Consider the following 27,673-nt stretch of genomic DNA (forward strand, 5'->3'; position numbering starts at 1 on the left):
GATGAGGGGTGGGGAGCACAGTGTGGGATGTGGGGTAGGGATCACAGTGTGGGATATGTGTTGTGGGGAGCACAGTGTAGGATGTGGGGTGGGGAGCACAGTGTGGGATGTGGGGTAGGGAGCACAGTGTGGGATATGTGTTGGGGGAGCACAGTGTGGGATGTGGGGTGGGGAGCACAGTGTAGATGTGGGATGGTGGTGGGGAGCACAGTGTGGGATGTAGGGTAGGGAGCACAGTGTGGGATATGTGTTGTGGGGAGCACAGTGTAGGATGTGGGGTGGGGAGCACAGTGTGGAATGATGGGAACCGCAATGATGGGAACCGCAGGATAAACTTTAGTTACCTTGCGGCTCTCCATTAAGTTCAATGGAGGGAGACGTTCATTGACTGAGAGGCGGGGCCTGACCTCTCTCAGCCAGTGAACGCTCTGACACGGATCTTCAAAGGATGAAGCCGCATCTGAGCGCTTCATTCGGAAAGGAATAATCATCCTGGTTAGGATGGTAATTGCTTAGTGCGAGGGTCTGGTTTTTTGTGTTGTTATTTTAATAAGACCCATGGATGCCTACTGGACAAGGGGACCACTCCAGGTAATATAGGTGAGTATTGTGTGAGTGTGTATGTATGTATGTATGTATGTATGTATGTATTAAACTTATACTGTGTAAGGTGTGTGTGTTTACTTTATTTCAACATTTTTTTACAGGTGAACTACAGGTCCCAGTGGGCCCTTAATGCCCCGCATGCTGGTACTTGTGGTTCTCCAAGAACCAGCATGCGGGGGAGGCTTGCTGGAATCTGCAGTTCTACTGTAAAGACAATGTTTTTATTCTTCTGTTTTTACACTACACTAACACAATCAACCCGCCACCCACCACCCAGGGGTGGCGGGGATAGCCCCAGGCTATCAGCCTAAGCGAGGGGTGCCCTGGAGAGGGAGACCCCTTTATTGGAGGGGTCTCCAACTCCCAAGGGATCCCTGGCGTGGGCTGACTAGTGGTCAGGGTTGATGCGGCGGCTGGGGGTTACGGTGATAGGGCTCCCCTGGCTGTGGCATCAGTCCCCTGTTAGAAAGGGTCCATGGCTGGTTTTGTGAATTACAGGGAGACCCTATGCAAATTATTCCCTGTAATTCCAGAACCAGGACTGGTTCCCATAGCCCAGTGCTGGTTGGTACTAAGTACAGGGAGACCCTATGCAATTTTTTCCCTCTACTTAGTCAACCAGACCTGGGTTTGAACTAGGGGTGTGCACCGGCCACTTTTCGTGTTTTGTGTTTTGGTTTTGGATCTGGATCTTTCTTCGTGTTTTGGATCTGGATTGGTTTTGCCAAAACCACCCTTCCGTGTTTTGGGTTCTGGGTTTTGTGTTTTGGATCTGTATTTTTTTTAAAAAAAGCATAAAAACAGCTAAAATCACAGAATTTGTTGGTTTCTCTGCTCCTATGCTATTATTAACCTCAATAACCTTAATTTCCACTCATTTCCAGTCTATTCTGAACACCTCACAATAGTGTTTTCATGTCCAAAAGGTTGCACCGAGGTAGCTGGATGACTATGCTAAGCGACACGAGTGGGCGGCACAAACACGTGACCCATCTAGGAGTGACACTGCAGTGGCAGACAGGATGGCAGTTAGAAAAACTAGGCCCCAAACTGTACATAATGCAAAGAAAAAAAAGAAGTGCAAGATGGAATTGTCCTTGGGCCCTCCCACCCACCCTTATGTTGCTTATGTTGTATAAACAGGACATGCACACTTTAACAAATCAATCATTTCAGCGCCAGGGTCTGCCACACAACTGTGGCTGAAATGATTGGTTCGTTTGGGCCCCCACAAAACAAGCTGGCAATTAATGTGTCCCTGCACAAACTGGCTCTACGGAGACAAGATGTCATCCTCATCCTCCTCATCCACCGATTCCTCACCCTCTTCAGTGTGTACATCCTCATCCTCACAGAGTATTAATTCGTCCCTGCTGGAACCACAGGTCCCTCTGTACGTTCTGGAGGCTGGTCTCCCTGGAAGAGTTGATAATTCATTTTATGAACATCATCTTCTCCACATTTTGTGGAAGCAACCTCCTACGCCTTTCGCTGACAAGGTTCCCGGCTGCACTAAACACTCTTTCGGAGTACACACTGGAGGGGGGGCAACTCAGGTAAAATAGAGCCAGTTTGTACAGGGACCTCCAAATTGCTTCTTTTTCCTGCCAGTACAGGTACGGACTGTCTGACATGCCTACTTGGATGCTGTCACCGATGTAATCCTTTAACAGACAGACGCACGCTTGTCGCTGCTGCTTTGAGGATTCAAGTGCGGCTACAGCCCACACAATTCACAAAGACAGAAAAAAGAAGAAGAATATTTTAATTGTTTGTGTAGAACACTTTGAGGTGTCACCACCCTTTAACAGACAGACGCACGCTTGTCGCTGCTGCTTTAAGGATGCAGGTGCGGCTACAGCCCACACATTTCACAAAGACCGAAAAAAAAAAGAACAATATTTTAATTGTTTGTGTAGAACACTTTGAGGTGTCATCACCCTTTAACAGACAGACGCACGCTTGTCGCTGCTGCTTTAAGGATGCAGGTGCGGCTACAGCCCACACAATTCACATAGACAGAAAAAAAAAGAACAATATTTTAATTGTTTCTGTAGCACACTTTGAGGGTGTCACCACCCTTTAACAGACAGACGCACGCTTGTCGCTGCTGCTTTGAGGATGCAAGTGTGGCTAATTCGCACACAAGTCACAAACACAATAAAAAAATAGTTTTTTATTTTTTGGAACACTTTGAGAGTTACACCACCCTTTAACAGACAGACGCACGCTTGTCGCTGCTGCTTTAAGGATGCAGGTGCGGCTACAGCCCACACATTTCACAAAGACCGAAAAAAAAAGAACAATATTTTAATTGTTTGTGTAGAACACTTTGAGGGTGTCACCACCCTTTAACAGACAGACGCACGCTTGTCGCTGCTGCTTTAAGGATGCAGGTGCGGCTACAGCCCACACATTTCACAAAGACCAAAAAAAAAAGAACAATATTTTAATTGTTTGTGTAGCACACTTTGAGGGTGTCACCACCCTTTAACAGACAGACGCACGCTTGTCGCTGCTGCTTTAAGGATGCAGGTGCGGCTACAGCCCACACAATTCACAAAGACAGAAAAAAGAACAATATTTTAATTGTTTGTGTAGCACACTTTGAGGGTGTCACCACCCTTTAACAGACAGACGCACGCTTGTCGCTGCTGCTTTAAGGATGCAGGTGCGGCTACAGCCCACACAATTCACAAAGACAGAAAAAAGAACAATATTTTAATTGTTTGTGTAGCACACTTTGAGGGTGTCACCACCCTTTAACAGACAGACGCACGCTTGTCGCTGCTGCTTTAAGGATGCAGGTGTGGCTACAGCCCACACATTTCACAAAGACCAAAAAAAAAAGAACAATATTTTAATTGTTTGTGTAGCACACTTTGAGGGTGTCACCACCCTTTAACAGACAGACGCACGCTTGTCGCTGCTGCTTTGAGGATGCAAGTGTGGCTACATCGCACACAAGTCACAAACACATTAAAAAAATAGTTTTTTATTTTTTGGAACACTTTGAGAGTTACACCACCCTTTAACAGACAGACGCACGCTTGTCGCTGCTGCTTTAAGGATGCAGGTGAGGCTACAGCCCACACATTTCACAAAGACCGATATTTTAATTGTTTGTGTAGAACACTTTGAGAGGGTGTCACCACCCTTTAACAGACAGACGCACGCTTGTCGCTGCTGCATTGAGGATGCAGGTGGAATCTAGACGGGATTTGGAACCGAGGACACACTACCTCCATCAATTGTCTAAATCCCACTGCACTAATGTCGGATACCGGACGCACGTCTAACACCAACATAGCAGTCAAGGCCTCAGTTATACGTTTTGCTTCAGGATGACTGCTGTCGTACTTCATCCTCATCGCTAGGGACTGTTGGAGGGTCAATTGTTTAGTAAAAGTAGTGATGTTCCTACTTCCTCTCTGGGATGATGAACAACTCCCAGCAGCAGCAACAGCACTAGGAGGAAGAGGTTCTTGATCTTTCCCTATTTTATTTTTATCGGAGAAAGTTTGGTCCTCCATTTATGTTATATTGATATATATACGTGCGGCTAAAGCGCACACAAACACAGAAAATATTATTTTATTTTTGCTGGAGAGTAGTGCACATTGTGGGTTACACCACCCTTTAAGAAATGAGCCAGCTGGCTCTTTACTTATGGGACACAGGCGCACGCTTGGCGCTGCTCCTTTGTTGATGCACGTGCAGCCACAGTGCACACAATTCACAAACACAGAAAATAATTTTTTTTTTGGTTTGGACTGGAGTGTACTTTCGGGGGTTACAGCACCCTTAACGGTCAAGCCAGCCGGCCCTTTACTTATGACACAGGCGCACGCTTGGCACTACTTTGTTGATGCACGTGCGGCTACTGCGCACACAATTCACAAACACAGAAAATAATTTTTTTTTAGGTTTGGACTGGAGTGTACTTTCGGGGGTTACAGCACCCTTAACGGTCAAGCCAGCCGGCCCTTTACTTATGACACAGGCGCACGCTTGGCACTACTTTGTTGATGCACGTGCGGCTACTGCGCACACAATTCACAAACACAGAAAATAATTTTTTTTGGGTTTGGACTGGAGTGTACTTTCGGGGGTTACAGCACCCTTTAACGGTCAAGCCAGCCGGCCCTTTACTTATGACACAGGCGCACGCTTGGCACTACTTTGTTGATGCACGTGCGGCTACTGCGCACACAATTCACAAACACAGAAAATAATTTTTTTTTAGGTTTGGACTGGAGTGTACTTTCGGGGGTTACAGCACCCTTAACGGTCAAGCCAGCCGGCCCTTTACTTATGACACAGGCGCACGCTTGGCACTACTTTGTTGATGCACGTGCGGCTACTGCGCACACAATTCACAAACACAGAAAATAATTTTTTTTTAGGTTTGGACTGGAGTGTACTTTCGGGGGTTACAGCACCCTTAACGGTCAAGCCAGCCGGCCCTTTACTTATGACACAGGCGCACGCTTGGCACTACTTTGTTGATGCACGTGCGGCTACTGCGCACACAATTCACAAACACAGAAAATAATTTTTTTTTGGTTTGGACTGGAGTGTACTTTCGGGGGTTACAGCACCCTTTAACGGTCAAGCCAGCCGGCCCTTTACTTATGACACAGGCGCACGCTTGGCACTACTTTGTTGATGCACGTGCGGCTACTGCGCACACAATTCACAAACACAGAAAATAATTTTTTTTTAGGTTTGGACTGGAGTGTACTTTCGGGGGTTACAGCACCCTTAACGGTCAAGCCAGCCGGCCCTTTACTTATGACACAGGCGCACGCTTGGCACTACTTTGTTGATGCACGTGCGGCTACTGCGCACACAATTCACAAACACAGAAAATAATTTTTTTTTTGGTTTGGACTGGAGTGTACTTTCGGGGGTTACAGCACCCTTAACGGTCAAGCCAGCCGGCCCTTTACTTATGACACAGGCGCACGCTTGGCACTACTTTGTTGATGCACGTGCGGCTACTGCGCACACAATTCACAAACACAGAAAATAATTTTTTTTTAGGTTTGGACTGGAGTGTACTTTCGGGGGTTACAGCACCCTTAACGGTCAAGCCAGCCGGCCCTTTACTTATGACACAGGCGCACGCTTGGCACTACTTTGTTGATGCACGTGCGGCTACTGCGCACACAATTCACAAACACAGAAAATAATTTTTTTTTTGGTTTGGACTGGAGTGTACTTTCGGGGGTTACAGCACCCTTAACGGTCAAGCCAGCCGGCCCTTTACTTATGACACAGGCGCACGCTTGGCACTACTTTGTTGATGCACGTGCGGCTACTGCGCACACAATTCACAAACACAGAAAATAATTTTTTTTTTGGTTTGGACTGGAGTGTACTTTCGGGGGTTACAGCACCCTTAACGGTCAAGCCAGCCGGCCCTTTACTTATGACACAGGCGCACGCTTGGCACTACTTTGTTGATGCACGTGCGGCTACTGCGCACACAATTCACAAACACAGAAAATATATTATTTTTTTAGCACTTGGGGGGAGCACCCCTGATGGACAGAGCACCCCCTGGACAACACTACAGCACTCCTTTAGGACTGGGACACTGCACAGGACTTTGGAGTGGACACAGCCCCTATGGAGAACTGACTGCACAACACAGTCCAGCCAGCCCCTATGGACTTTGAAGTAGTGGACACAGCCCCTATTAACAACAGCAGCACAGCACAACACAGCCAGCCCCTATGGACTTTGAAGTAGTGGACAACAGCAGCACTACACTACACTACACTACACAGCCCTAACTCCCACCCTCCCTCTTCACTGTCCACAGCCGAGTGAGAAAATGGCGCCGACGTGGGTACCTTATATAGGATCCAAAACCCGCGAGACTCGGAAGGCGGGAAGATGACGTTTTGCCTCGATTTCAGAATCCGAGTCAGGCGGGAAAAGTCGAGCCTGACTCGGATCGGACTCGGATCGGGGGGGCTCGGGGGGGTTCGGATTTCAGAAATCCGAACCCGCTCACCCCTAGTTTGAACGGTCCGGGGCTGGTTCTGTTTTGGGAGGGACCTTACATCATTTTTTAAAAACTTTTAACTCTTTATTTACTTTTTACAGCCAGATACGTGCAAGCATCTCACTGATGTCTGCATGTATCTGTGTGAGAACGAACTGCACATGCTGCAAGTGAAAACATGAAGCAGTTCTATGCTGTTGGGGATTTGCAGTTCGGTTTGAAGAGTGATTTGCCGTTCGATTTGTACATGAACATGCCAAATCGAACAGCAAATCACTGTTCAAAACCGACTGAAATCGAATTTGTTTTGCAAATCGCAAAACAAATCGAACTATAGTAAATCTGACAAAATCACTTGTTTTTCAACATTCGATTTGAGTCGGTTTGAGAAGAGCTAAATCACTCGTCAAATCGACCATCAAATTGACCTTTGATAAATTTATCCCATCGCCTCAGCCTATCACAATAGCACCTTTGTGAGGACACTCAGGGTAACGCTGGCGCTGTAGGAGTTTTCAGATTTTTCCAAGCAGGACGTGAACATACGTGAACTACATGAACATAGAATTGCATCCGGTTTGCGTGCAGCTCTAGACCCGATAACTCATATTAGCTCATGAGTAAATAAAAGTGAAAGACTTGCACTTACAGTGACTGCAATTATATACATGTTTCTCTAGATATAGAATATTGGGGCAGATGTATGAAAGCTCTGAAAAGTGATAAAGTGTACAGTGATAATCGACCAATCACTCAGCTCCCAACTGTCATGTTACAGGCTGTGGTTGAAAAATGACAGTTGGGAGCTGATTGGTTGGTCGTTTATCACTCTGCACTTTATCACTTTCCAGAGTTTCATACATCTGCCCCGCTGTATGGTAATCTCTGGAACATTATCTGCAGCTTCAAGAACTAAATAAATGTCAGACCCTCAGAGGAGCAGACGGGAGATCAATGTGTAATGCAGATAGCTGTGTGTGGGATGAAAAATCTATTGTGTTTCTTTAGACAAATTGATTGCTGGCTGTGAGTGCCTGTAATTGACAACTGGCCATAACTATATTTGTGACGATAAGATAAGAGGCGCCAGATTTCTCTGTGTAGCAGTGATAAGAGGCTGGAGATGGTAAACATGAGGGAAGAGGCTGTGAAATTTCACACAAATTGAATTTCACAGCAGAAAAGGTCACACTCACGGGGCATATTTAGGGGTAAATTTACTAAGATGGGAGTTCTATTTAAGAAGTGATGTTGCCCATAGCAACCAATTAGATTCTACTTCTCATTTATCTAGCACCTTCTAGAAGATAATACCTGGAACCTGATTGGTTGCTATGTGCAACATAACTTCTTAGTAGAACTCCCATCTTAGTAAATTTACCCCTTATAATGGGTGCAGGGTGTGCGGTGCACACGGGCCCCTGGGTCACACCCTCACCCATACTTTTTTTATATACTTACCTCTCTGAAGTCCCACGGAGTAGCGCTACACAAAAACGCATGTAAAATGGCCACCGCAGCCATTTTCCTGGCATGTTGTGCATGCGTAGTAGGAAATCACTGGAAAAATGGCTGCCATGCCATTTTCCCATGGCTGCCACGCCATTTTCCCGGTGACCTGCACATGTACAGTAGACTCCGGGCACACTGTAGTGCACGGAGTCTACTGCTGCTGTCAGCCAGGGAGAGAGGAGGGGGCACCAGACGGGAAGTGAACACGGGCCCCCTCCTCTCTTATTACGCCCCTGGTCACACTACTCTGTATTAACAAATTTGCTGGGATGACAGATACAAGCTCATTTAGTTGTGGGGCTGGGGTAGGACCAGCGGAGGCTCCAGAGGTGGGACTGCAGCGCAGTCCAAAATTCAAATAGGGGAGCCACACCAACTGCCACCCCAAATGCTGCCAAACATTGCCGATCGCGACTCGCTGGCAGTTGGTGTGGCTCCCCTATTGAATTTTGGACTGTGCTGCGGCCCCATCTAAGGAGTCGCCACTGAGTAGGACTATATGAACCTGATTCCATCAGCCTTCCGAATAATCCCTGCTGCCGCAGACAGAGCGGGACACAGACACGCAGAGGGTTCTCCTGCTGCGAGCAAGGACGCAGTGGCTAATTTATTTCCTAATCTACACTTTGAGTTGCATTGCCTCTATAGATTTGTATGACCGTGAGAATACATCTGAAGCAAAGATTCAAAAATCATCATCAACTCCAAAACGTCCACCCAGTTTATGTAAGTAGCTAAAGTACTCCAAGGTCTGCGAGATGTATAATAAGATGTATCCCATGAGGCTGGTCATACCCTGGCAGCAGGGCCGCCATCAGGGGGGGACTGCCGGGACTGGAGTCCCGGGCCCGGACACTCAGGGGGCCTGCCCGCTCCTACAGCCCAGCGCCCCATACTACAAACCCTTTGAGTTAAAAGTTACAGGCCCTGTGGCCCGCTCCCAGTGCTAACCTCCCCAGCCGCCGTACCCGCCCCCCTACAAGAGTGACATGCCCAGGGCTGTCCTCCAGCTCTGCCTCCTACCTACGCCATGGATGCTACTGCTCACCGCTGATACCAGACTGCCAATCCGGACTGCACAAGGAACGGGACAAACCTGCGGTTGCCCAGACCTCAGGTATCATACACACCAATCCGACCCCTTTGATTATAGGGTGCACGGATGGGAACCAGGAGGGAAGGACAGGGCAATATTGGACAGGAAAAAGTAACGCTGGAAGGTGTTATTTGTTTATATCCCGCAAAGGTAACCTGTGGAAGGTATATACCTGAATTGGCCACATATACTTTGGAGTAGGTACTATTGCTATCGAGACTTTTTCGGACTGAAATTTTTATAAGGAATACAGAACTTGGACCTTGCGTACAAAAGTGATATATGATATATACAGCAATTAATTTTTATCATTAAATGTTGTTTGTCTTGTATACTATTATTAGGTACTACATACTATACTATTATTAGGTACTGTTAGTTAGAACTGTATACCGCAATTTATAGAATAATTACATGGTTTTATTAATGAAAAATGTATAATTAAACAAAAGTATTGGCTATTATACTGTTATGGATTATTTTACACGCAGGAGCATGCACTGGTAACATTCCTATTTATTTGATAACATCTACAGGTTTTGTAGTTCTACCTGGCCAAAGTACTAGCAGCAACCCATTTAAATTTGTGATCCCTCACCAATTAACGCAGCCTGTATATTCTTATACATATTTTTTTTGTGTGAAATAGGTAGCGAGGGAAGTGGGGGGGAGTGGGGCCTGGGGAAGCTCTGCCTATTTTGTCTGTCCCAGGTCCCACAATTTGTGACGGCAGCTCTGCCTGGCAGACACAGTAAAGGAAATGAACAACTACCTTAATAAATATCCATTATGCCTATAGCTGCTGCGTTTCATGAATGGTCTAGTGGGACTGTCTGGCCTCCAGTGCACTTACCTGAACATGCTGACTATGGTATTGCCATTATGCATGAGGTACACATAGACATCCTCCACCTCTTCATGCTTCAGCATGCTGAAAGTAAAGAAGTACACACCTGTAAGAAAGGAATTAAGAATCATTCATAGAGAATAACATAAGAAAACCCTCACAGTCTCTTGTGGGGGGGCACTTTAGTCTCGCTACACCCAGGGTGGTGATCCAAAATGTGCTGACACCTGTGTCTCAATGTGTGACCCTCAAATGACCACTAACAATTGTTATTGCCAATGAAAATTTTATTACATGGTGAAAAATCATCTGCAGACTGTAAACTTATGCTCAAAAGATGAAGGAAAAAGAAATGAGGGGGAGGATGTCACTGTGAAAATAGAGGGGGTCATTCAGACCCGCTCGCGAGCGCAGGACGCTCGCAAGCGGGACGTTGTTACCCCACTGCGCATGTGCACGACGGAGGGAGCTCCGTCGTGCACATGCGCGAGACCCGGCTAGCGACGGGGTAGCCGTCGCTCCGGGTCTCGCACCAAAGGGGGCGTGCTGTCGATGTTGATTGACAGCATGCCCCCGTTGGTGGGCGTGCCAGGGGCGTGGCTGCCAGATGGAGGCGTTCCCATGGGAACGCCTACCGTCTGAAGCCGGCCCCAGTGACATCACTAGTGATGTCAGTGGGAGTGATTTTGGCTCTGATAGAGCCAAAATCACTCCAGGGCTTGCGGCAAGCCTGATGGTCGCGATGGTCTTGACCATCGCGACCATCATCATGGACGCTTGCATAAGCTGTGGGTGGTCACCCACAGCTATGCGAGCGTTCAGGAGGCCGCTCCATTTTCATGTAGGAGGGCCCTGATTCAGAGCGAGCGCTCTGATCAGAGCGTCCGGCTCTGAATCAGGCCCAGAGTTCAGAGGGGCATTCCAAAGCCTCTCTGCATCATGTGCCATGCGACTGTTGTTGCCATGGTAATCACATCTGTCGAAGCTGAATAATTGAGTAAGACAAGTTCAGTTTAAAATTAAATCACAGCGACGCCATCTTGCGACTGGCCGCAAGACTCCATTTTAGAAATGCGATCGCAAGACGCCATTTTGCGAATGGCCGTCTAAGCGCCATTTTAGATAAACTCACATTTTAGTACATGTGGTGATAATACCATTAGCATCATGCGAAGGCATCTGTGACCATTATCATATGAAGCAAGTGGCCAGGTGACAACTGGCTTGGGTAGATAAGTTTCCTGCATAGTGTTTGTTCACTACGGGTGGTCTGGCTAGAATAAATAAGCAAGCTTCCTGCAGTGACACAGGAAAGGTGGGAGGGCCTGCTGACAGGAGATGTAGAACTAACTGGCCCAGCATGCTAAAATGTTAGAGACAAGGCACTTATCCTCACACACACATTAAATATGTCTTTATATCAAACCCCGAAAACTCACCCATTTCATATTCACACATAAGGTTCCATAAGCATCAAAATGTATGATTCAAGTTGGTTAAGTTAGTTTAAATGCTAAGAAATAAAGTTTTTTGATAACTAAGGTATTATACATGATAAGCAAGGTGTGTTTGGTCTCGTTCTGATGCATACACTTTTTACAGCATCCCGGTGTTATCGGTGGAGAGATCGCATCATGCAAACTCAAGTTACGGATCGCAGAACTTACAAGCAACAAAATGTTTAGCTGATGAAATGTTACAGGAGGCGTTACCAGAAAGACTCCGGCTGTTAGAGGCAGGGAAAGTCTATTTGAAACAACCTGTTAAATGTGCCGTAATATATGCTTCTCCTCTGGGAACCAATGATATCAGCAGGAAATTTCCCCTTTGTCCTGCTTTAGTCTGGGGGGGGAATAAATACATGTGCCCATATACTGGTTTAGGAGTCCATGCTGAAGGTTGTATGTACTAGGGGTCTCTAGTCGGAGGTCTATCTCTGGGTCCGGAGGCGCAGCGTATGTATACTGTACTTGGGTCTGTATTATTTCCTTTTTATGCCTAAATTATGTATGTATAGATTGCGTGTAACTGACTGTACTTTTACCTGAATAATACTTGTGCGTTGGAACCACAGATTCCACTCCTATCTTTATTTGCGGTCATACTGCGTACGCAATTAGCATTGTGTTTAGAGGTTTATAGGAAGGTTTTCAGAAGGTATAGGCAGGGGTATATAGAGGTTCATTTCTAATATTGTTAGTTGGGGCTCGTGAAGAAGTCACTTACCTGCTCACACGGTACATACGGTCATCGATATTTCAGCAAAGGGTGGAGTGGCCACATGCAGGGTTTGCCTGCAACCGCTTTGTGCTGAAAGATCGCTATCCGTCTCCGTGTGAATTAAGGAAGCTGACTAGAATCCAGGGACAAGAGAGGAACAAGTTTGTTTTCCTCTGTTGATAGAACCTTGTGTTTAGAGGGGTGCCGCATTATTGCGTACGCGGCTAAAACGCATTTTTGCGTACGCAGTTAAAAAAGTCATTATACAATTGTGTGGTAGTCGCATAATTGTGTATGCGGCCGTTCGCACAATAGCGTATACGCACTTCCGGTTCTGCTGCCACGTGTTTGAACAAAGCCATTGAGGTTTACATTTTTTTTTTCTATTACCAATATCTGGGTTAAACGTGTATTTTTCTGCGCAGGAAAAAGTGTGTAACAGTGAGTGTATTGTTGGTAGGGGTAATTTATTCCCTAAAGTTAAGGGTATCGTATGATCCTTAAGGGTTAGGTGCAAGGGTTATCCTAGTCGCTAGGTAAGCAGCTTACCGTTCTAAACACAGTAGCAGGTGTACATGTTGTCTTTGTTGTATAGAGGTGCGTGAGAGTGGCCGACACACAAACTCTCATAGGTCTGGAAGTTACCTTACTAAAGCTTATCCGGGTGTGGAAGTGGCCTGCTTCAAATCTTATCCAGGTGTGGAAGTTGCCTTACTAAATCTTATCCAGGTGTGTGGGCGCCGCCGACTTAAATCGTCCACAGGTAAGTGAAAGTGTCTTGATTGTCTTTCACCGGTAGGAGTTGTCTCAGAATGGGAGCCACACAAACAGTAGAGATGTTAAGCAATGATGTGCTGCTAATGGAGGCGCCGATCGGATCGGCCCGTCGTATCATGCATACCAAGTACGGTACTTATGCAATAAGGTATTGTGATATATGGTTTAATATGACGAGGAAGAGTGGTAGACCGTTTCCCAGAATTTGTAGTTTTGACAAAAATGTGTTAGATAATGTCCAGGATCACATCAGTATGGTGCGATCCCGAGAGAAAAAGATTAAGTATTTTGAATGTTTAAAACTATGGCAGCATGAAGGGGATGCTTGGCTTAAAAATGTGCAAACGACGCAAACAAAAATGTAACAAGTAATTTGTACCCCCTCTTAAGTAACCATAAAGAAAATGTTTATGACGTAGATGATGAGCCTATTGTAATGTCTGCCATTTCCCATGCTGTGCAAATGATAGATGCTGCATCACCACAATCACGGGTGGTGCCGCCATCTCCATCGGTAACAGCAAGGGAAGTGTTAATACACTCTGCACCCATTGAGGAAGTTGTTAATACCATACGTAGCAGCAGCAGATTAAACCCCCAGCCAGGTAAACAGGTCAGAGGTAGCAACGCTGCCGGCCTGCATCCCATTCGGACAATAACTGTTCCGAATGGAAATGCGGATGCAAACAGTGTAGTGCCCACTAGGGAAGTAGTAATGCATTGTCCATGGACAAGGGCAGAACTAAATTCCATCATAAATGATTTCCCTGATCCAAAAAAGGAATTAGCCAAATCTCAAAGATTTTTGAGAAATTTGGGTAGTTCTCATGAGCCCACTAATAAAGATTGGCGTGTAGTGTTAAGGGCCTGTCTACCACGCAATACCGACGTGACAAAATTTATCACGGATTGTGTATTGGATGGCGACGTTCCCTTAACAGATCAAGTAAACCAAGGTAACATTTCCCGCATTGTGACTCAATTGGGTATATATTTTCCGGTAGTAGTTAACTGGAACAAAATCTTCACAATCAAACAAAAGGAGAGTGAAACTGCAGAAGACTATTGCGATTGGGCTCTGCAGTCTATCACCCAGTACACTGGGATAGAAGATATTAAAGATAGCATTCACCACAGGGGAATGATAGTCACAATATTGATGGACGGTTTAAAAGAGAATTTAAAAACTCGGGTTCAGACCTCACAGCCTGGCTGGAGGGGACTTACAATAGATAACCTCATAGAGTCTGCCATAGAACATGACAAAAACATCTCAAAAAAGAGGGAGACTCAGAGCGAAAAATTAATGGCTGTCAATATACAAGCTCTGGAGGGAATGACGGTAACACCACAGCCAACAGACACGCTTGCACTTGCACACACACTCATGTCAGAACAAGTTGCTCTCACTAACCCCACTCAACAACAAACACAACTCTATCCCACTAACCCAATGCAACCACAGGTCCCAGGATATCCACCTACTTCTTATCCCCCACAATACCCGTACCCTCCCTATCCTTAGCCCATATCCACCACCTTTACCCTCTGCTCAAACTCCACAACAACACATGCTTTCACCTGAATCACGGACATGTTTTAATTGCAAACAAACAGGACACTTAAGTAGAAACTGCACAGTAAAAAGAGTATGGACCCCACACCAAGGGAAACCTGGGTATCCCCATAAGGGATATGCACAGAGATCAGCAAATATTCAGCAAGCACCAGCTCCAATTGTAGCCGTAAATGCTTTATTGGAGAATGGTAGCCAACGCTAGGGGTCAGGTCATACCTGTAGTCTACAGATAGTCAGGTTAACGGGAAGTACTAGGGAAGAACCGGTCTTGATGGTTGATGTAGCCGGTACTGAATATCCTTTTCTTGTAGACACAGGGGTGACCAAGTCAGTGATGAAATCTCCCGTTAATTTACAGGTGACCAACAAGACAATACCAACAATGGGTGTGACAGGTAGAGTGGAACGTTATCCTTTAACAAAGTCCGCAGAGGTTAGTATTGGGCCGTTGCATACCAGACATTCTTTTCTCCTGGCTGCCGCGGCTCCTACTAACCTGCTGGGCAGAGACTTGTTATGTAAAATGGGATGTGTCATATATTGCACCCCTGATGGTGTATATTTAGATATCCCAGAGAGAATGGTATACGAGGTGCGGGATATGTTAGACACTCCTCAAAGGATAATGTATCACTCTACCGTTTTAAAAGAAAATCCATCACAAGTAGATGAAATGTTGTCCCAAATTCCAGATTCCCTTTGGACAAAAGATGGACAGGACACTGGATTAATGGCAAACGTAAGCCCGGTAATGGTAAACTTAAAAAGCGGTAGGTAAGCTCCAAAAATTCCCCAGTACCCACTAAAACAGGAAGTAGAACTAGGGGTGTTTCTAATAATCGAGCAATTATTGCAACAGGGAATTTTAGTTCGTACAGCTAGTGTAGCCAACAGTCCCATCTTTCAAGTAAAGAAGAGTGGTGGGAGGGGTTATAGGCTGGTGCAAGACCTTAGAGGTGTTAATAAGGTAGTAGAGAGCCAATTCCCTGTAGTGCCGAATCCACCGGTCATCCTGATGCAGATCCCTCCAAATGCAACCCATTTCACTGTCATTGACCTCTGTTCTGCTTTCTTCTCTGTGCCTCTCCATCCTGACTATCAGTACCTATTCGCATTCACATACAGAGGTGTGCAATATACATGGACACGATTGCCCCAAGGTTTCATAGACAGCCCCAGTATTTTCTCCCAGGCATTGCATGACTGTTTACAAGCTTTTCAACCTGCCAATGGATCAGTTCTAATTCAATATGTGGATGATTTATTGCTATGTTCTGACTCTTTTATGTCATGTGTGAATGATACTAAACTTTTGTTACTTCATCTCTCGCATATAGGACACAAAGTGGCTAAGGACAAGTTACAGCCGTGCCAGCCCAGAGTAAAATATTTGGGACACTGCCTAACCCAGGGGTTACGACATCTCACAAATGATAGAATCCAGGCCATACAAAACATGACACTGCCGCAGAATCAACAGCAAATTCGTACCTTCTTGGGAATGTGTGGATATTGCCGAATGTGGATCCCAGGTTTTTCTATTTTGGCCTTGCATTTACAGGAACTAGTCTCTTCCTCAAAGCCCGATCGCGTCACACACACTGAGGAATCAGAACAGGCTTTTCTTAATCTTAAGGATAGCCTGACAAAAGCTCCTGCATTGGGAATATCCGATTATGAAAAACCTTTTGATTTATATTGTACGGAAGCCGATGGTTGTGCTGCAGGTGTCCTTACACAAAAACATGGTGATGCCAGTAGGCCCGTAGCATACTACAGTGCCCAATTGGACACGGTAGCAAGATCACTCCCCACCTGTTTGAGAAGTGTAGCAGCTACCGTTTTATTGGTGAGTAAAAGTGAGGATGTAGTATTGGGCCATGATATGATTGTCTACACTCCCCATGCTGTATCTGCTCTGTTGAACTCAGCTCAAACCAGACACGTCTCCTCGGCTAGGTTCACCAAATGGGAACTAGCCCTAATCGCTCCTGCAAATATTACTGTTAAACGTTGCAGTACGCTGAATCCAGCAACATACCTACCATATGTACAACATGATGTACAAAGGGTGGAAGGAGAGGAGTTGCTGGCGGGAGGTGAGTTCAGCAGACATGATGACACTCACGATTGTATGACATATCTGAATCAGACCTTTACTGCTAGACCTGACATACATGACACATCTTTAGAGAATGTGGATGTGACTTTCTATACGGATGGGAGTTGTCATAGACAAACAGACTCAGGTGAATTATGTACAGGTTATGCTGTTGTAAATGACACAGACATCATGGAAGCTAAACCTCTCAGTCCTCCTCACTCAGCCCAGGTGGCAGAGTTAGTAGCACTGACAAGAGCATGTGAATTGGCAGCAGGCAAATCTGCTAACATTTACACTGACTCGAGGTACGCGTTCGGGGTGGTGCACGATTTTGGGGCTCTATGGCGTCTGAGAAATTTTATGACAGCAGCAGGCACACCAGTTGCACACTCCCGACACATAAAACATCTCTTAGAAGCAATCCAACTGCCCAAGGCAGTGGCAGTAATTAAATGCAAAGCCCACACATGTGAGGATGACCCGGTGTCACTGGGCAACAACAGAGCTGATGAAGATGCAAAATGGGCAGCAGGGTTAAAAATGTCTTCCTTGATTGAAACAATTATGTAATTCCAAACCAGGAGCTGATGGCAGTGCTGATGGAGTGGAGAAAGGAGGAGTGCAATGCCAATCAGGGGAGTGTCTGACCAATCTTAGTACTGTTATTGTTAAGAGAGCTGTCATTCCGGATACTCGGGAAAGGTGTGGAGGTTTATCGTCTGAAGATTCCTGTATTTGTGAGTTTTGTGGGTCCCTAGTTGATGAGAACTGTATCCAACGGTGCCAACCTAAATATAACCCGTACTGGGGAGGGTATCCTTTAGAGGATTATGACAGCATGGTAGGCAAAGTGTTAAATCAAACTGATTGCTGGGTGTGTTCACATGTGCCACAGGGACAGCATAATGTAGGGTTGGTGCCATTTCCGCTGAATATCACGGAAATTTTAGATTTACAAAAAGGGAAAACTTTGGATGGAAAATTCCTCTCATCCAAACCACCTCATTTCAAACTCTATCAATTCCAAGTAGATAGATCACTTTTATATTTGAACATAACCAACCCCAATAAACCCGGAGGTTGGGAAGTGACGGGGAATAATCAGACGATGACCTTCTCACAAAGAGCTGATAATGAGTCCATAAACTATGATCTCTTACGCTCAATTAAATAAAGTGGAAAACATTTTAGGTACCGGTATACATTGAGTTCCACCAAAGAAATGATTGGTAAAGTACCAGATGGTTATTGTGCTAAAATAATACAACCAGAAACTTGCATATACCAGATGGAAGAGCCTGAGATAGGATTGTTTGCAAGGGAAATGTGTTTAATGATAATGTATATTTTATATGTGGAAGAAAAGCGTATAAATGGCTCTCCCCGAGTTCCGAAGGTTTGTGTTATCTGGGAAGAGTAGTCCCAGAAGTTATGACCCTCACACATGTTGAAATGTTGGGAATACATAAAAACACACCGTCACCATATCTTCACACACAATATGAACACAGAGGCAAGAGAAATATGATACCTGGTGATATGCATAAAGCCGCTCAGTTAATCAGTGAGACAACTGGCTTCCAAGTTTTAGTCGCCCTAGATCCCACCAGAATTGCTAGGGGTACATTAAATTTTAGATATATCCAGGAACTTGCTAAATTAATATATAATATCACCGAGATGTACGATGACACATTCAGGTACACGGAGAGAGAATTGCAAGCGTACAAGAAAGAACTAGTGCAACACAGGCTAGTGTTGAATTATTTAACCGCTGTTACTGGAGGGTATTGCGTAACGTTAGCCACCCAATTTGGAGTAAAATGTTGCACTTATGTCACCAATGATACCAGCGACCCTAAGGAGGTGATAGACCAGAAGATGGTTGAGATTCTGCAGCTAAAGTGGGAATTTCGTAAGAACCATAATGCATCAGTGGCTGAAGCAGGAGAAAAGATAGAAGGATGGGTGTCATGGCTGAACCCAGTTAAATGGTTCTCGGGTCTAGGGGAATGGGTCCAGGAAGTGATCGCCAGCATAGGCAAATTCTTGATCCTTATACTGATTGTCATCATAATAATTGGCATATGCGTCCGATGTGTTCCTATTGTGTTGAAGTGTGGAAAATATAAAAATAGAGTAAAACGAAAGAATGAAATTATGATGGTGGTCAGAAATGATAATATGTATACCGAGGTAGATACAGAACTGCATTACAACCCTGAGCTAGGAAGTACCATCATTTAAATGTATAATATTTAGACATGCATAGAAGATATTATTGAAATGTTATTTATAGAACACCTCAGATAATGTAAAGGCTCAAATTCCCCTTCAAGACTGCTGTTATAAGACTGGTGCATTCCCACACCTGTCACATGATCTCCCAAAATCTGCGGTGTGCGTATAATAGTAGTTTTATGTCCCCACCCAGAGACACATTATTGATGGATTAAGGAACACCTTGTGCCATCCCAGAATAACACTAAATAATATGTAAATGTAAGCCTAAAATAAATTTATATAACAGATTGTGATAGCATGTTGTTTGCTATCAAAGGGTGGACTGTCGAAGCTGAATAATTGAGTAAGACAAGTTCAGTTTAAAATTCAATCACAGCGACGCCATCTTGCGACTGCCGCAATACTCCATTTTAGAAATGCGATCGCAAGACGCCATTTTGCGAATGGCCGTCTAAGCGCCATTTTAGATAAACTCACATTTTAGTACATGAGGTGATAATACCATTAGCATCAAGCGAAGGCATCTGTGACCATTATCATATGAAGCAAGTGGCCAGGTGACAACTGGCTTGGGTAGATAAGTTTCCTGCATAGTGTTTGTTCACTACGGGTGGTCTGGCTAGAATAAATAAGCAAGCTTCCTGCAATGACACAGGAAAGGTGGGAGGGCCTGCTGACAGGAGATGTAGAACTATCTGGCCCAGCATGCTAAAATGTTAGAGACAAGGCACTTATCCTCACACACATTAAATATGTCTTTATATCAAACCCCGAATACTCACACATTTCATATTCACACATAAGGTTCCATAAGCATCAAAATGTATGATTCAAGTTGGTTAAGTTAGTTTAAATGCTGAGAAATAAAGGTTTTTGATAACTAAGGTATTATACATGATAAGCAAGGTGTGTTTGGTCTCGTTCTGATGCATACGCTTTTTACAGCATCCCGGTGTTATCGGTGGAGAGATCGCATCATGCAAACTCAAGTTACGGATCGCAGAACTTACAGCAACAAAATGTTTAGCTGATGGAATGTTACAGGAGGCGTTACCAGAAATACTCGGCTGTTAGAGGCAGGGAAAGTCTATTTGAAACAACCTGTTAAATGTGCCATAATATATGCTTCTCCTCTGGGAACCAATGATATCAGCAGGAAATTTCCCCTTTGTCCTGCTTTAGTCTGGGGGGGAATAAATACATGTGCCCATATACTGGTTTAGGAGTCCATGCTGAAGGTTGTATGTACTAGGGGTCTCTAGTCTGAGGTCTTTCTCTGGGTCCGGAGGCGCAGCGTATGTATACTGTACTTGGGTCTGTATTATTTCCTTTTTACGCCTAAATTATGTATCTATAGATTGCGTGTAACTGACTGTACTTTTACCTGAATGATACTTGTGCGTTGGAACCACAAGATTCCACTCCTGTCTTTATTTGCGGTCATACTGCGTACGCAATTAGCATTGTGTTTAGAGGTTTATAGGAAGGTTTTCAAAAGGTATAGGCAGGGATATATAGAGGTTCATTTCTAATATTGTTACATCGTACTCTGGTAATAATGCTGAATTACAGAATTGTATACATCATTAAAAGCAGCCTGAAGAAACAAACCAAGAAAAATAGTAATAATAACCAAGCTTCTTCTTATAGCCTACCACAATGATTTATGTTAAAAAAGGGCACATCCTTTGCTCATGGGATAGCTGCTTTAAGAGTAAATGTAATAACAGTGTTACAGCAGACAATGACTAGTAAATATTTAATGAATAGCACATTGACAATTTCTTCCCAAAGAAAGTATCTTATCGTTTAGCTGACTCAGAACAAAACACTGACAAACTCAGTGATCTGTATGAAATCTGCAGCCCTCGAGAATTATAGGATCTCACAAAACTAAACTTTTCAGATATGAAATGAGTTAAAATACATTGTTCAGTATTACCCTGATATTCCACTGCAGTACTGTACCATTCAACAAGTCAAAAAGCCAGGCCTGGTCATTACACTTTGCATAAAACAACCAATCCACACAGGAGGAATCGGTAAGTAATGCTGGCTGTCCGGATGCCTACTGTCAAAATACCAACAGCGGCATCCCGATGGTTGGTATCCCGACAGGGGTCGGGTAAGTATATTTACACTCCCTTCTCCCCCTAACCCTCCCTTCTTGTAGCCTAACCCTAATCGCCCCCACCCCGCACCCTAACCCTCCCCATTAGTGCCTAAACCTAAGTTTCCCCCCTTTGTGCCTAAACCTAACCCAGCCCCCTTAGTGCCTAACCCTAACCCACCCCCCAGTGGTGCCTGACACTAACCCTCCGTACTAGGGGTGCCTAACCCTAACCTCCCCCCCATTGGTGAATGACACTAACCCTCCCCCCTAGGGGTGCCTAACCCTAACCTCCACCCCAAAACCTAACGCTAACTCTTCTATGCTTCCTAAACATAACCCTCCCCCCCTCTCCACAGCTAACACTAAGGGTGCCCCAGCTTACCTTCGTTCGGGCTGTCGTCCTCCTGGATTCCGGCGTTGGGATTAAAATAGGCATCAGTATTTCAACGCATATCTTAAGTCCCTTGTCGGCCTTCCAGCGTCGGGATTGAGACGCGGCCGTCCCCCAGACTCCAGAGCCAACCAGCTCCTATTGGCGAGCTGACTATCTGCCCACCCAGTGACACAGGAGTCTGGGGGGGGCGGACAGATGGAATACATACGAAATGCTGGCGTTCAGGATCCCGGCGGTCAGAATCCTAACCCTCCCCTGTCCCTATCCTAATCCTCCCTCCCCGGAGCCTGAACCTAACCTCATCCCCAGCTCCTAAACCTAACCTCCCCCTCCCTGCACCCTAAACTTAACCTCCACCTCCCTGCACCCTAAACCTAACCCTCCCCCCTTAGAGCCTAACCTTCCCCCTAACCACAGTACTTACCTTCGGGATCCTGGCGGCCGGGATTCTGACTAGTGTCAGGGTTCTGGCATCGGCATTCTGACCGCCGGAATTGTAGCAATCGGGATATTGACCGCATCCCGGACAAATAATCAGCTAGCCAATGGGAGCTGGTTGGTACCGGAATCCGGGGAGCGAGCTGATCCGGCGCTGCTGTGGTGCACCCGGATTTGCAACCACCACTGATCATTGCTATAAATAAATTTTTGTTATTAACTATTATCATTATTATTGTGCATTTACTGTATATAGTGGCACCATATTATACAGCGAAGTACAGAGAATATTTATTCAATCCCTGCCCAACTGGAGTTACAGTCTAAATTCTCTACCATACAAACTCAATATATTAATATCACCTACTGGCTTTACCTGTTTTTTTAAAGACTTAGGGCCGTATTCAATTAGATTCGCGTACGCGATAAAGTTTTGCCTGCCGTACTTTTTGCCTACATTGCGTATTTTAGCTACGGAAACTTATCGCGCGTACCCGCGATTTGCCCTATTCGATTTCAAAAGACGCGAAAACGCAACACGGCGAAGGCAAAACAGACGAAAAATGCTGACAGAATTGGCGAAATCAGCCTGACACCCCCTAAAAGAACTAACATTGGGGATCAATGTACTTGTCCCCGATTAGCCCTAATAAAGCTATATGGGGTACTTAATGTGTGTCAATTTCTTCTAAATAGCGTCTTTGCACAAGTGGTGAAAAATAGCATTAAGCAGGTTTTTTTGGTGAAAATAAGTAGTCCTGTCAAATTTGGGATACATGAAAATGGGTGCAAGCTTGGTTTAAAGTTGCTAAAGTAAAGTTTAAAAAATTAAAAAAATGCACCTGAAACAAGCACCTGCAATCAAAAAAAACACCTCACCCATACTTGCAGACACCCCAAAAATCTTTTTCGCAACTTTTTAAGTTTGTACCCCCACTCTTCACTTTTTCGCCCCCATTTTCAAAGTGTTTTTTTGGGGTGTTCCTTTTTTTAGATTTTTTTTGATGCAGTTATTCTTTGGGGGGCTGTCCCAAGGGTGCGGAGTGGTTCCCCCACCTTTGCACCCCAAAATAGCGATTTTGCACTTTTTTCCTCCAACTGTTTAGAGGCTAATCTTTTTCGCCAATTACATTGCATTGCGTTTTCGTGTACGCGAAAAGATTTTGCAGTTGAATCCGGAGATTAGCTTCCGCCTGGCGAAAAGTCGCAATCGGCGATATTTGTTTGTGGATTTTAACTTTTCGCTTCTAACTGAATACTGACCTTAATATATTTACTTTCCAAAACAAGTTCAAGTATTTTATTTATTATTATTTCCACAGAACTACTGGTATTTAGTGGAAGAAAATAAAGAAGCATTTCATGGGGGGAAGCAGAATGGAAGACGATCTGCCTTATGGAAAAGGGATTAATATTGCTAATAGGCAATGCTTATTGTATATGAGCATTACAGATGTGCGTGAACAATAAGAGTTCAAGTTGTCTTTCATTAACTATTGACTGTGTTTTGTGTAAATCAGTGAGAGAGGATGTCCACAGGGGCGGAAACAGCGCTTCAGCTGTCTCGCTGGCAGGAGTACAGTATGTGACAGCAATTAGCATTAATGAACTGATCATCGCCCAGTAAAGTCGAAGCTGCGGGAGTTATGTACTGTATACAGTATTTAGTAATGTGAATGAATAAATTGTGTATATCAGTATAATTAATTATAGAATTCAATAATTAAAAAAGTTCTGTATTATAAAATATACATATATGATGTCATTGGTTTACATGGTTTACGTGTGATTTATACCATAATGACAAGAGTGACCTAAATATACTGTAAATGGAGAAAGGGTATGTTATAAAAAGCCGACATTCAGAATGTCGCCATTCATGAAGTGCTGGTCGGCACTTTACTGCATCTCAGCTGACTGCACACATCAGGGTCACAGCGAGAAGATCGCCGACCAGCCGTCCGGTGCAGGTAAGTTTTATTTTATTTATTTTCTATCCTACAGCTCTCCGATCAGCCTGTGGTGGAATTAGACACACTAGGCTGATGACATGCCGAATCTGGGCTTTGCTCTGTGTGTCAGATGTCAAACAGAGCAGAGAAGGAGTTGGAGAATCGGAGGGTAGCCTGCATAACGCTATATGAAGATAGCATTATTATTTCAGGGCTTCCTCCGATATTTTTGTACAATTGAACATTACAATAGTAAATTTAAAGCAGATCACATTTCCCATTACAAAATGTAATCTGTTTACACAAAATATGCAAATTTAAGGGCTTAGAGGAGTTTTTTTATGAAAACTCCTTCAAAAGCCCTTTCATACATTTAGGTTAAACTAAACATCTGTTTTCACACTAATTTAGTAAAAACTTACTGATAAATGAGCAGCATAATCTGTAGCGCACCAGATGTTACTTGCTGTATTCAGCCTACATGAGAATACCCATTCCCACCGCTGTTGATGAAATAGTCCTAGTCATCACTAACACAATTGTGCCAGCCAGAGGCGCCATTCTCATCCTTAAACGCAAAGTACCATATATATTTTCATTTGATTTGCGTTCCGCTTAAAAGACATTTTTACCAAAAAGTGTAATATTTTTGTTTTTTAATTCCCATCCTTTTCCTATACCCCACAACTTGCTGCCTCCTCATTATGGGGCAGATTTACAAAGTTTTTGGAGAGAGATAAAATGGAGAGAGATAAAGTACCAACCAATTAGCTCCTAACTGTCATTTTTTAAACACTCTGTAACATGACAGTTAGGAGCTGACTGGCTGGAACTTTATCTCTCTCCAAGGCTTAGTACTGTACATCTACCCCTATATCCCTACCACTGAAGTATACCCTTCAGCCTGCAAGACGATAGCAAACCCTTTTGGCTGTCTACCTCTATGCTCATTCCTATAATCAAGTTTGAAGAGGGGTGGGGAAGGTATACCGAGTAGAACCGAGCCTGCACATCCCTAGTAGAATGTAGGGGATATATAATTATGCCCCCCCCCCAATGCAGTGACCATGCCCACCCACAATATCATAGGAATGTACACCCTAATAGGGTATAGTCACGCACCCTCCAGTGGCAATGCCCACAAGTACTTGGGCCCCCGAAGTCTTGGTGGACCTGCGTAGAACAATCTCTTGATATAAACACACAGGTGACTCTACTTTTGTTTAATTAGAGAGTAAAAGCCAAAAAAACACAAATAAGCAGTGACATACATTATTTTCTAATTACATACCGGTAACCGGGGCTGAAAACCGCCCGGTCATGACATCAAAAAAGTTTCCAACGTTCGTTTCGACACTGCTGAAAATGATTCCGCTATTGATGTTGCTGAAGTGCGTTGCCATAGACGCCATGAAGGCTACCTGAGGAAGGAGAACCCACGTGCGTTTAGTATGTGTTTGTCACACAGCGGAATAACAAGACTAGGGGGTCTATGTACTAAGCCTTGGAGAGAGATAAAGTGGATGGCGATAAAGTACCAACCAATCAGCTGCTAAATGTAAATTTTCAAACACAGGGCCTGATCAACATTGATCGTAACTGCGATTATGTACGATTTCGGGCGATTGTTGTGTTCTTTGCATGCGTATGCATTGCAGTGCGTGAACACTCCACTACAGGTCCATCGCAGAGTGATTGATAGAAACTAAGTACCACTTGGGGGAGGTGGTTGGTGAAATGCCGGTGTGCCAGTGCGTTTGGCCGCCGTTGCAGAGGCATGCATAAATTAGCCATTGCGATGCCATAGCCAGCTTGGGCTTTCACTGCGTGCGAAGAGGTTAGCAATTCCTGAGTAAGGTCAGAGCTTGTGCAAGTGTGTATGAGGCTGCGATGGTACTCAATGTTACTGATGTTTTCGCAGTCTTGCTAAGTATTACGGTGTGGCATTGCAATCGCACTCATCATATCTTTGCAGTGAGACTGCATGCGTTATCGCTACTTCGATCGAGTTGCGATTTGTACTGAATCAGGCCCATAGTCTGTAAAGTGACCTTTAGGAGCTGATTGGTTGGTACTTTATCTCTATCCATGCCATCACTTTCAAAGGCTTAGTACATAGGATCTCATTCAGAGTCAGTTGTAAGCGGCCGCTCGGTTGTAGGGGAAAGGGGCCGGATATGCAAATGAAGCGATCGCAAGTTGCGTCGCTAAGATGGGATCGTTAAGCTGAACGAGCGAGGGTAAGAAGCGGCCTTAAGACTAAAAACACACCCCCTTCTCGATCACAACACGTCATAAGGATTAATCGAGACCATCGGGAACCATCGGAGCTGATCGCAGAGCTTAAGGCTGACCATACCCTCTCTCAAGAACTACGATCTAGTCAGTGTAAAAACCACCCATGTCACGTGTGCCATCACACTTTGTTAATTATGCACTCCCATAAAACGCCGTTAGCATAGTCAGGCACGCCTGCGTTCGGATCTCCACTCCCCCGTTCACAAGCACATTCCCTGTTACCACCCACAAACGGCTCATTCTGTCACTCAAACTAACAAAACTTCCGATCGCAACAGCTAGTTTGCGCACACGCATTGTGAATCTTACGCATGTGCAGTTTAGCGAACATCGATGGGTACGACCGAGCGGCCGCTTACGACAGACTCTGAATGAGGTCCATAGACCCCTAGGAATAAATGAAGCCAAATTTCCTATGTGTCAGCACTGAAAGAAAAGAGGTTAGGTTTCTGTTATATAGACATTACAATCAAAATTTGTTACTTTTCATGTCCTGTTATTTCCAAAAGTCTAAGACTTTTGGAAATAACCGGACATGAAAAGCGTTACCGCTAGGCTGTTTTAGCGGGGCACGGCGCCCTGCCTTCCTGCTGGAGGGTAAAAAGCACCCTGCTCTCCTTCAGGAGGGCAAAAAGCGCCTTGCCCTCACAGCCTGCAGTTGCCGTCTTCACCCGCGGGTCGCAGTGTCTCACTGGTGGGGAAATGTGCGGTGACCCAGCATCTATTCTCCCTGTCAGCAGCGCTTGAGGGCTGCACGCCGTGTCCGTAAGTGCCGGGCACGCCCCGAAGAGTGACGAAAAGGGTGAAGCGTCTTATAGACACGCCCCCTTTTCAATGGCCATGCCCCCTTTTCAGGATAAGTGGGCAGAATGGGGAGTGAAATGTCAGGAATAGCGTATACGTGGGGTGGGGGTGGCTCCACAGTGATCACCTGCATCTTCCTTCCGGGCCTGTGCGACTGTCATGCCCTCCCCCTGATTAGTCCCTATCTCAGGGGAGATGAGAGCTGTGCAACATTGCCACATGCACCTGTCGCAGGTTGGTGGAACCCAGCACTTCAGTAAATACTGGGCAAGTCCCCAGGGGACATGGCACACTATGAGGGGTTTTCAGAGGCGTCACTAGTGTTGGTGTCACTCGGTGCTATAACTCATGGTGATACCCCCCCCACCAAAAAAAATAAATAAAATTGATGCGCAGCTCCGCAACCTCTCCCCAAATACCAGTCCAGCAGACACATTTACACAATGCCCCCAGTATTGGTGTCCCGTATGTAGTGCCCACAGTAGTGGTGCCCCTTATGCAGTGCCCCTATGCAATGTCCCCAGCGGTAATGACCCCTAATAGTGCCCCCAGCGGTAGTGGTAATGCCCCTTATAGTAGTGCCCTCTATAGTATTAGTGCCCCCTATAGTAGTGACCCCAGTATTAATGCCCTTAGTAGAAATGCCCCTAGTAGTAATGCCCCCATTAGTAGT

General features: G+C 45.0%; 1 protein-coding gene across 2 annotated transcripts in view; it reads right to left on the reverse strand.

Annotated features, from left to right (window-relative positions):
* Positions 1-27,673, reverse strand: part of C1QTNF3 (C1q and TNF related 3) — a 109,339-nt gene that overhangs the window by 32,958 nt on the left and 48,708 nt on the right. For both annotated transcript variants that reach the window (XM_088466962.1, XM_088466961.1), the window contains exons 4-5: positions 25,190-25,319; positions 10,084-10,183 (exon numbers count right to left, since the gene is read on the reverse strand). In XM_088466962.1, coding sequence (XP_088323088.1) covers positions 10,084-10,183; positions 25,190-25,319 — 230 coding nt within the window. The remainder of the gene's footprint in view (positions 1-10,083; positions 10,184-25,189; positions 25,320-27,673) is intronic.

Source organism: Taudactylus pleione, unplaced genomic scaffold (genome assembly GCF_031769625.1).
Source record: "Taudactylus pleione unplaced genomic scaffold, aTauple2 ptg000068l, whole genome shotgun sequence".
In the NCBI taxonomy this organism is placed as follows: domain Eukaryota; kingdom Metazoa; phylum Chordata; class Amphibia; order Anura; family Myobatrachidae; genus Taudactylus; species Taudactylus pleione.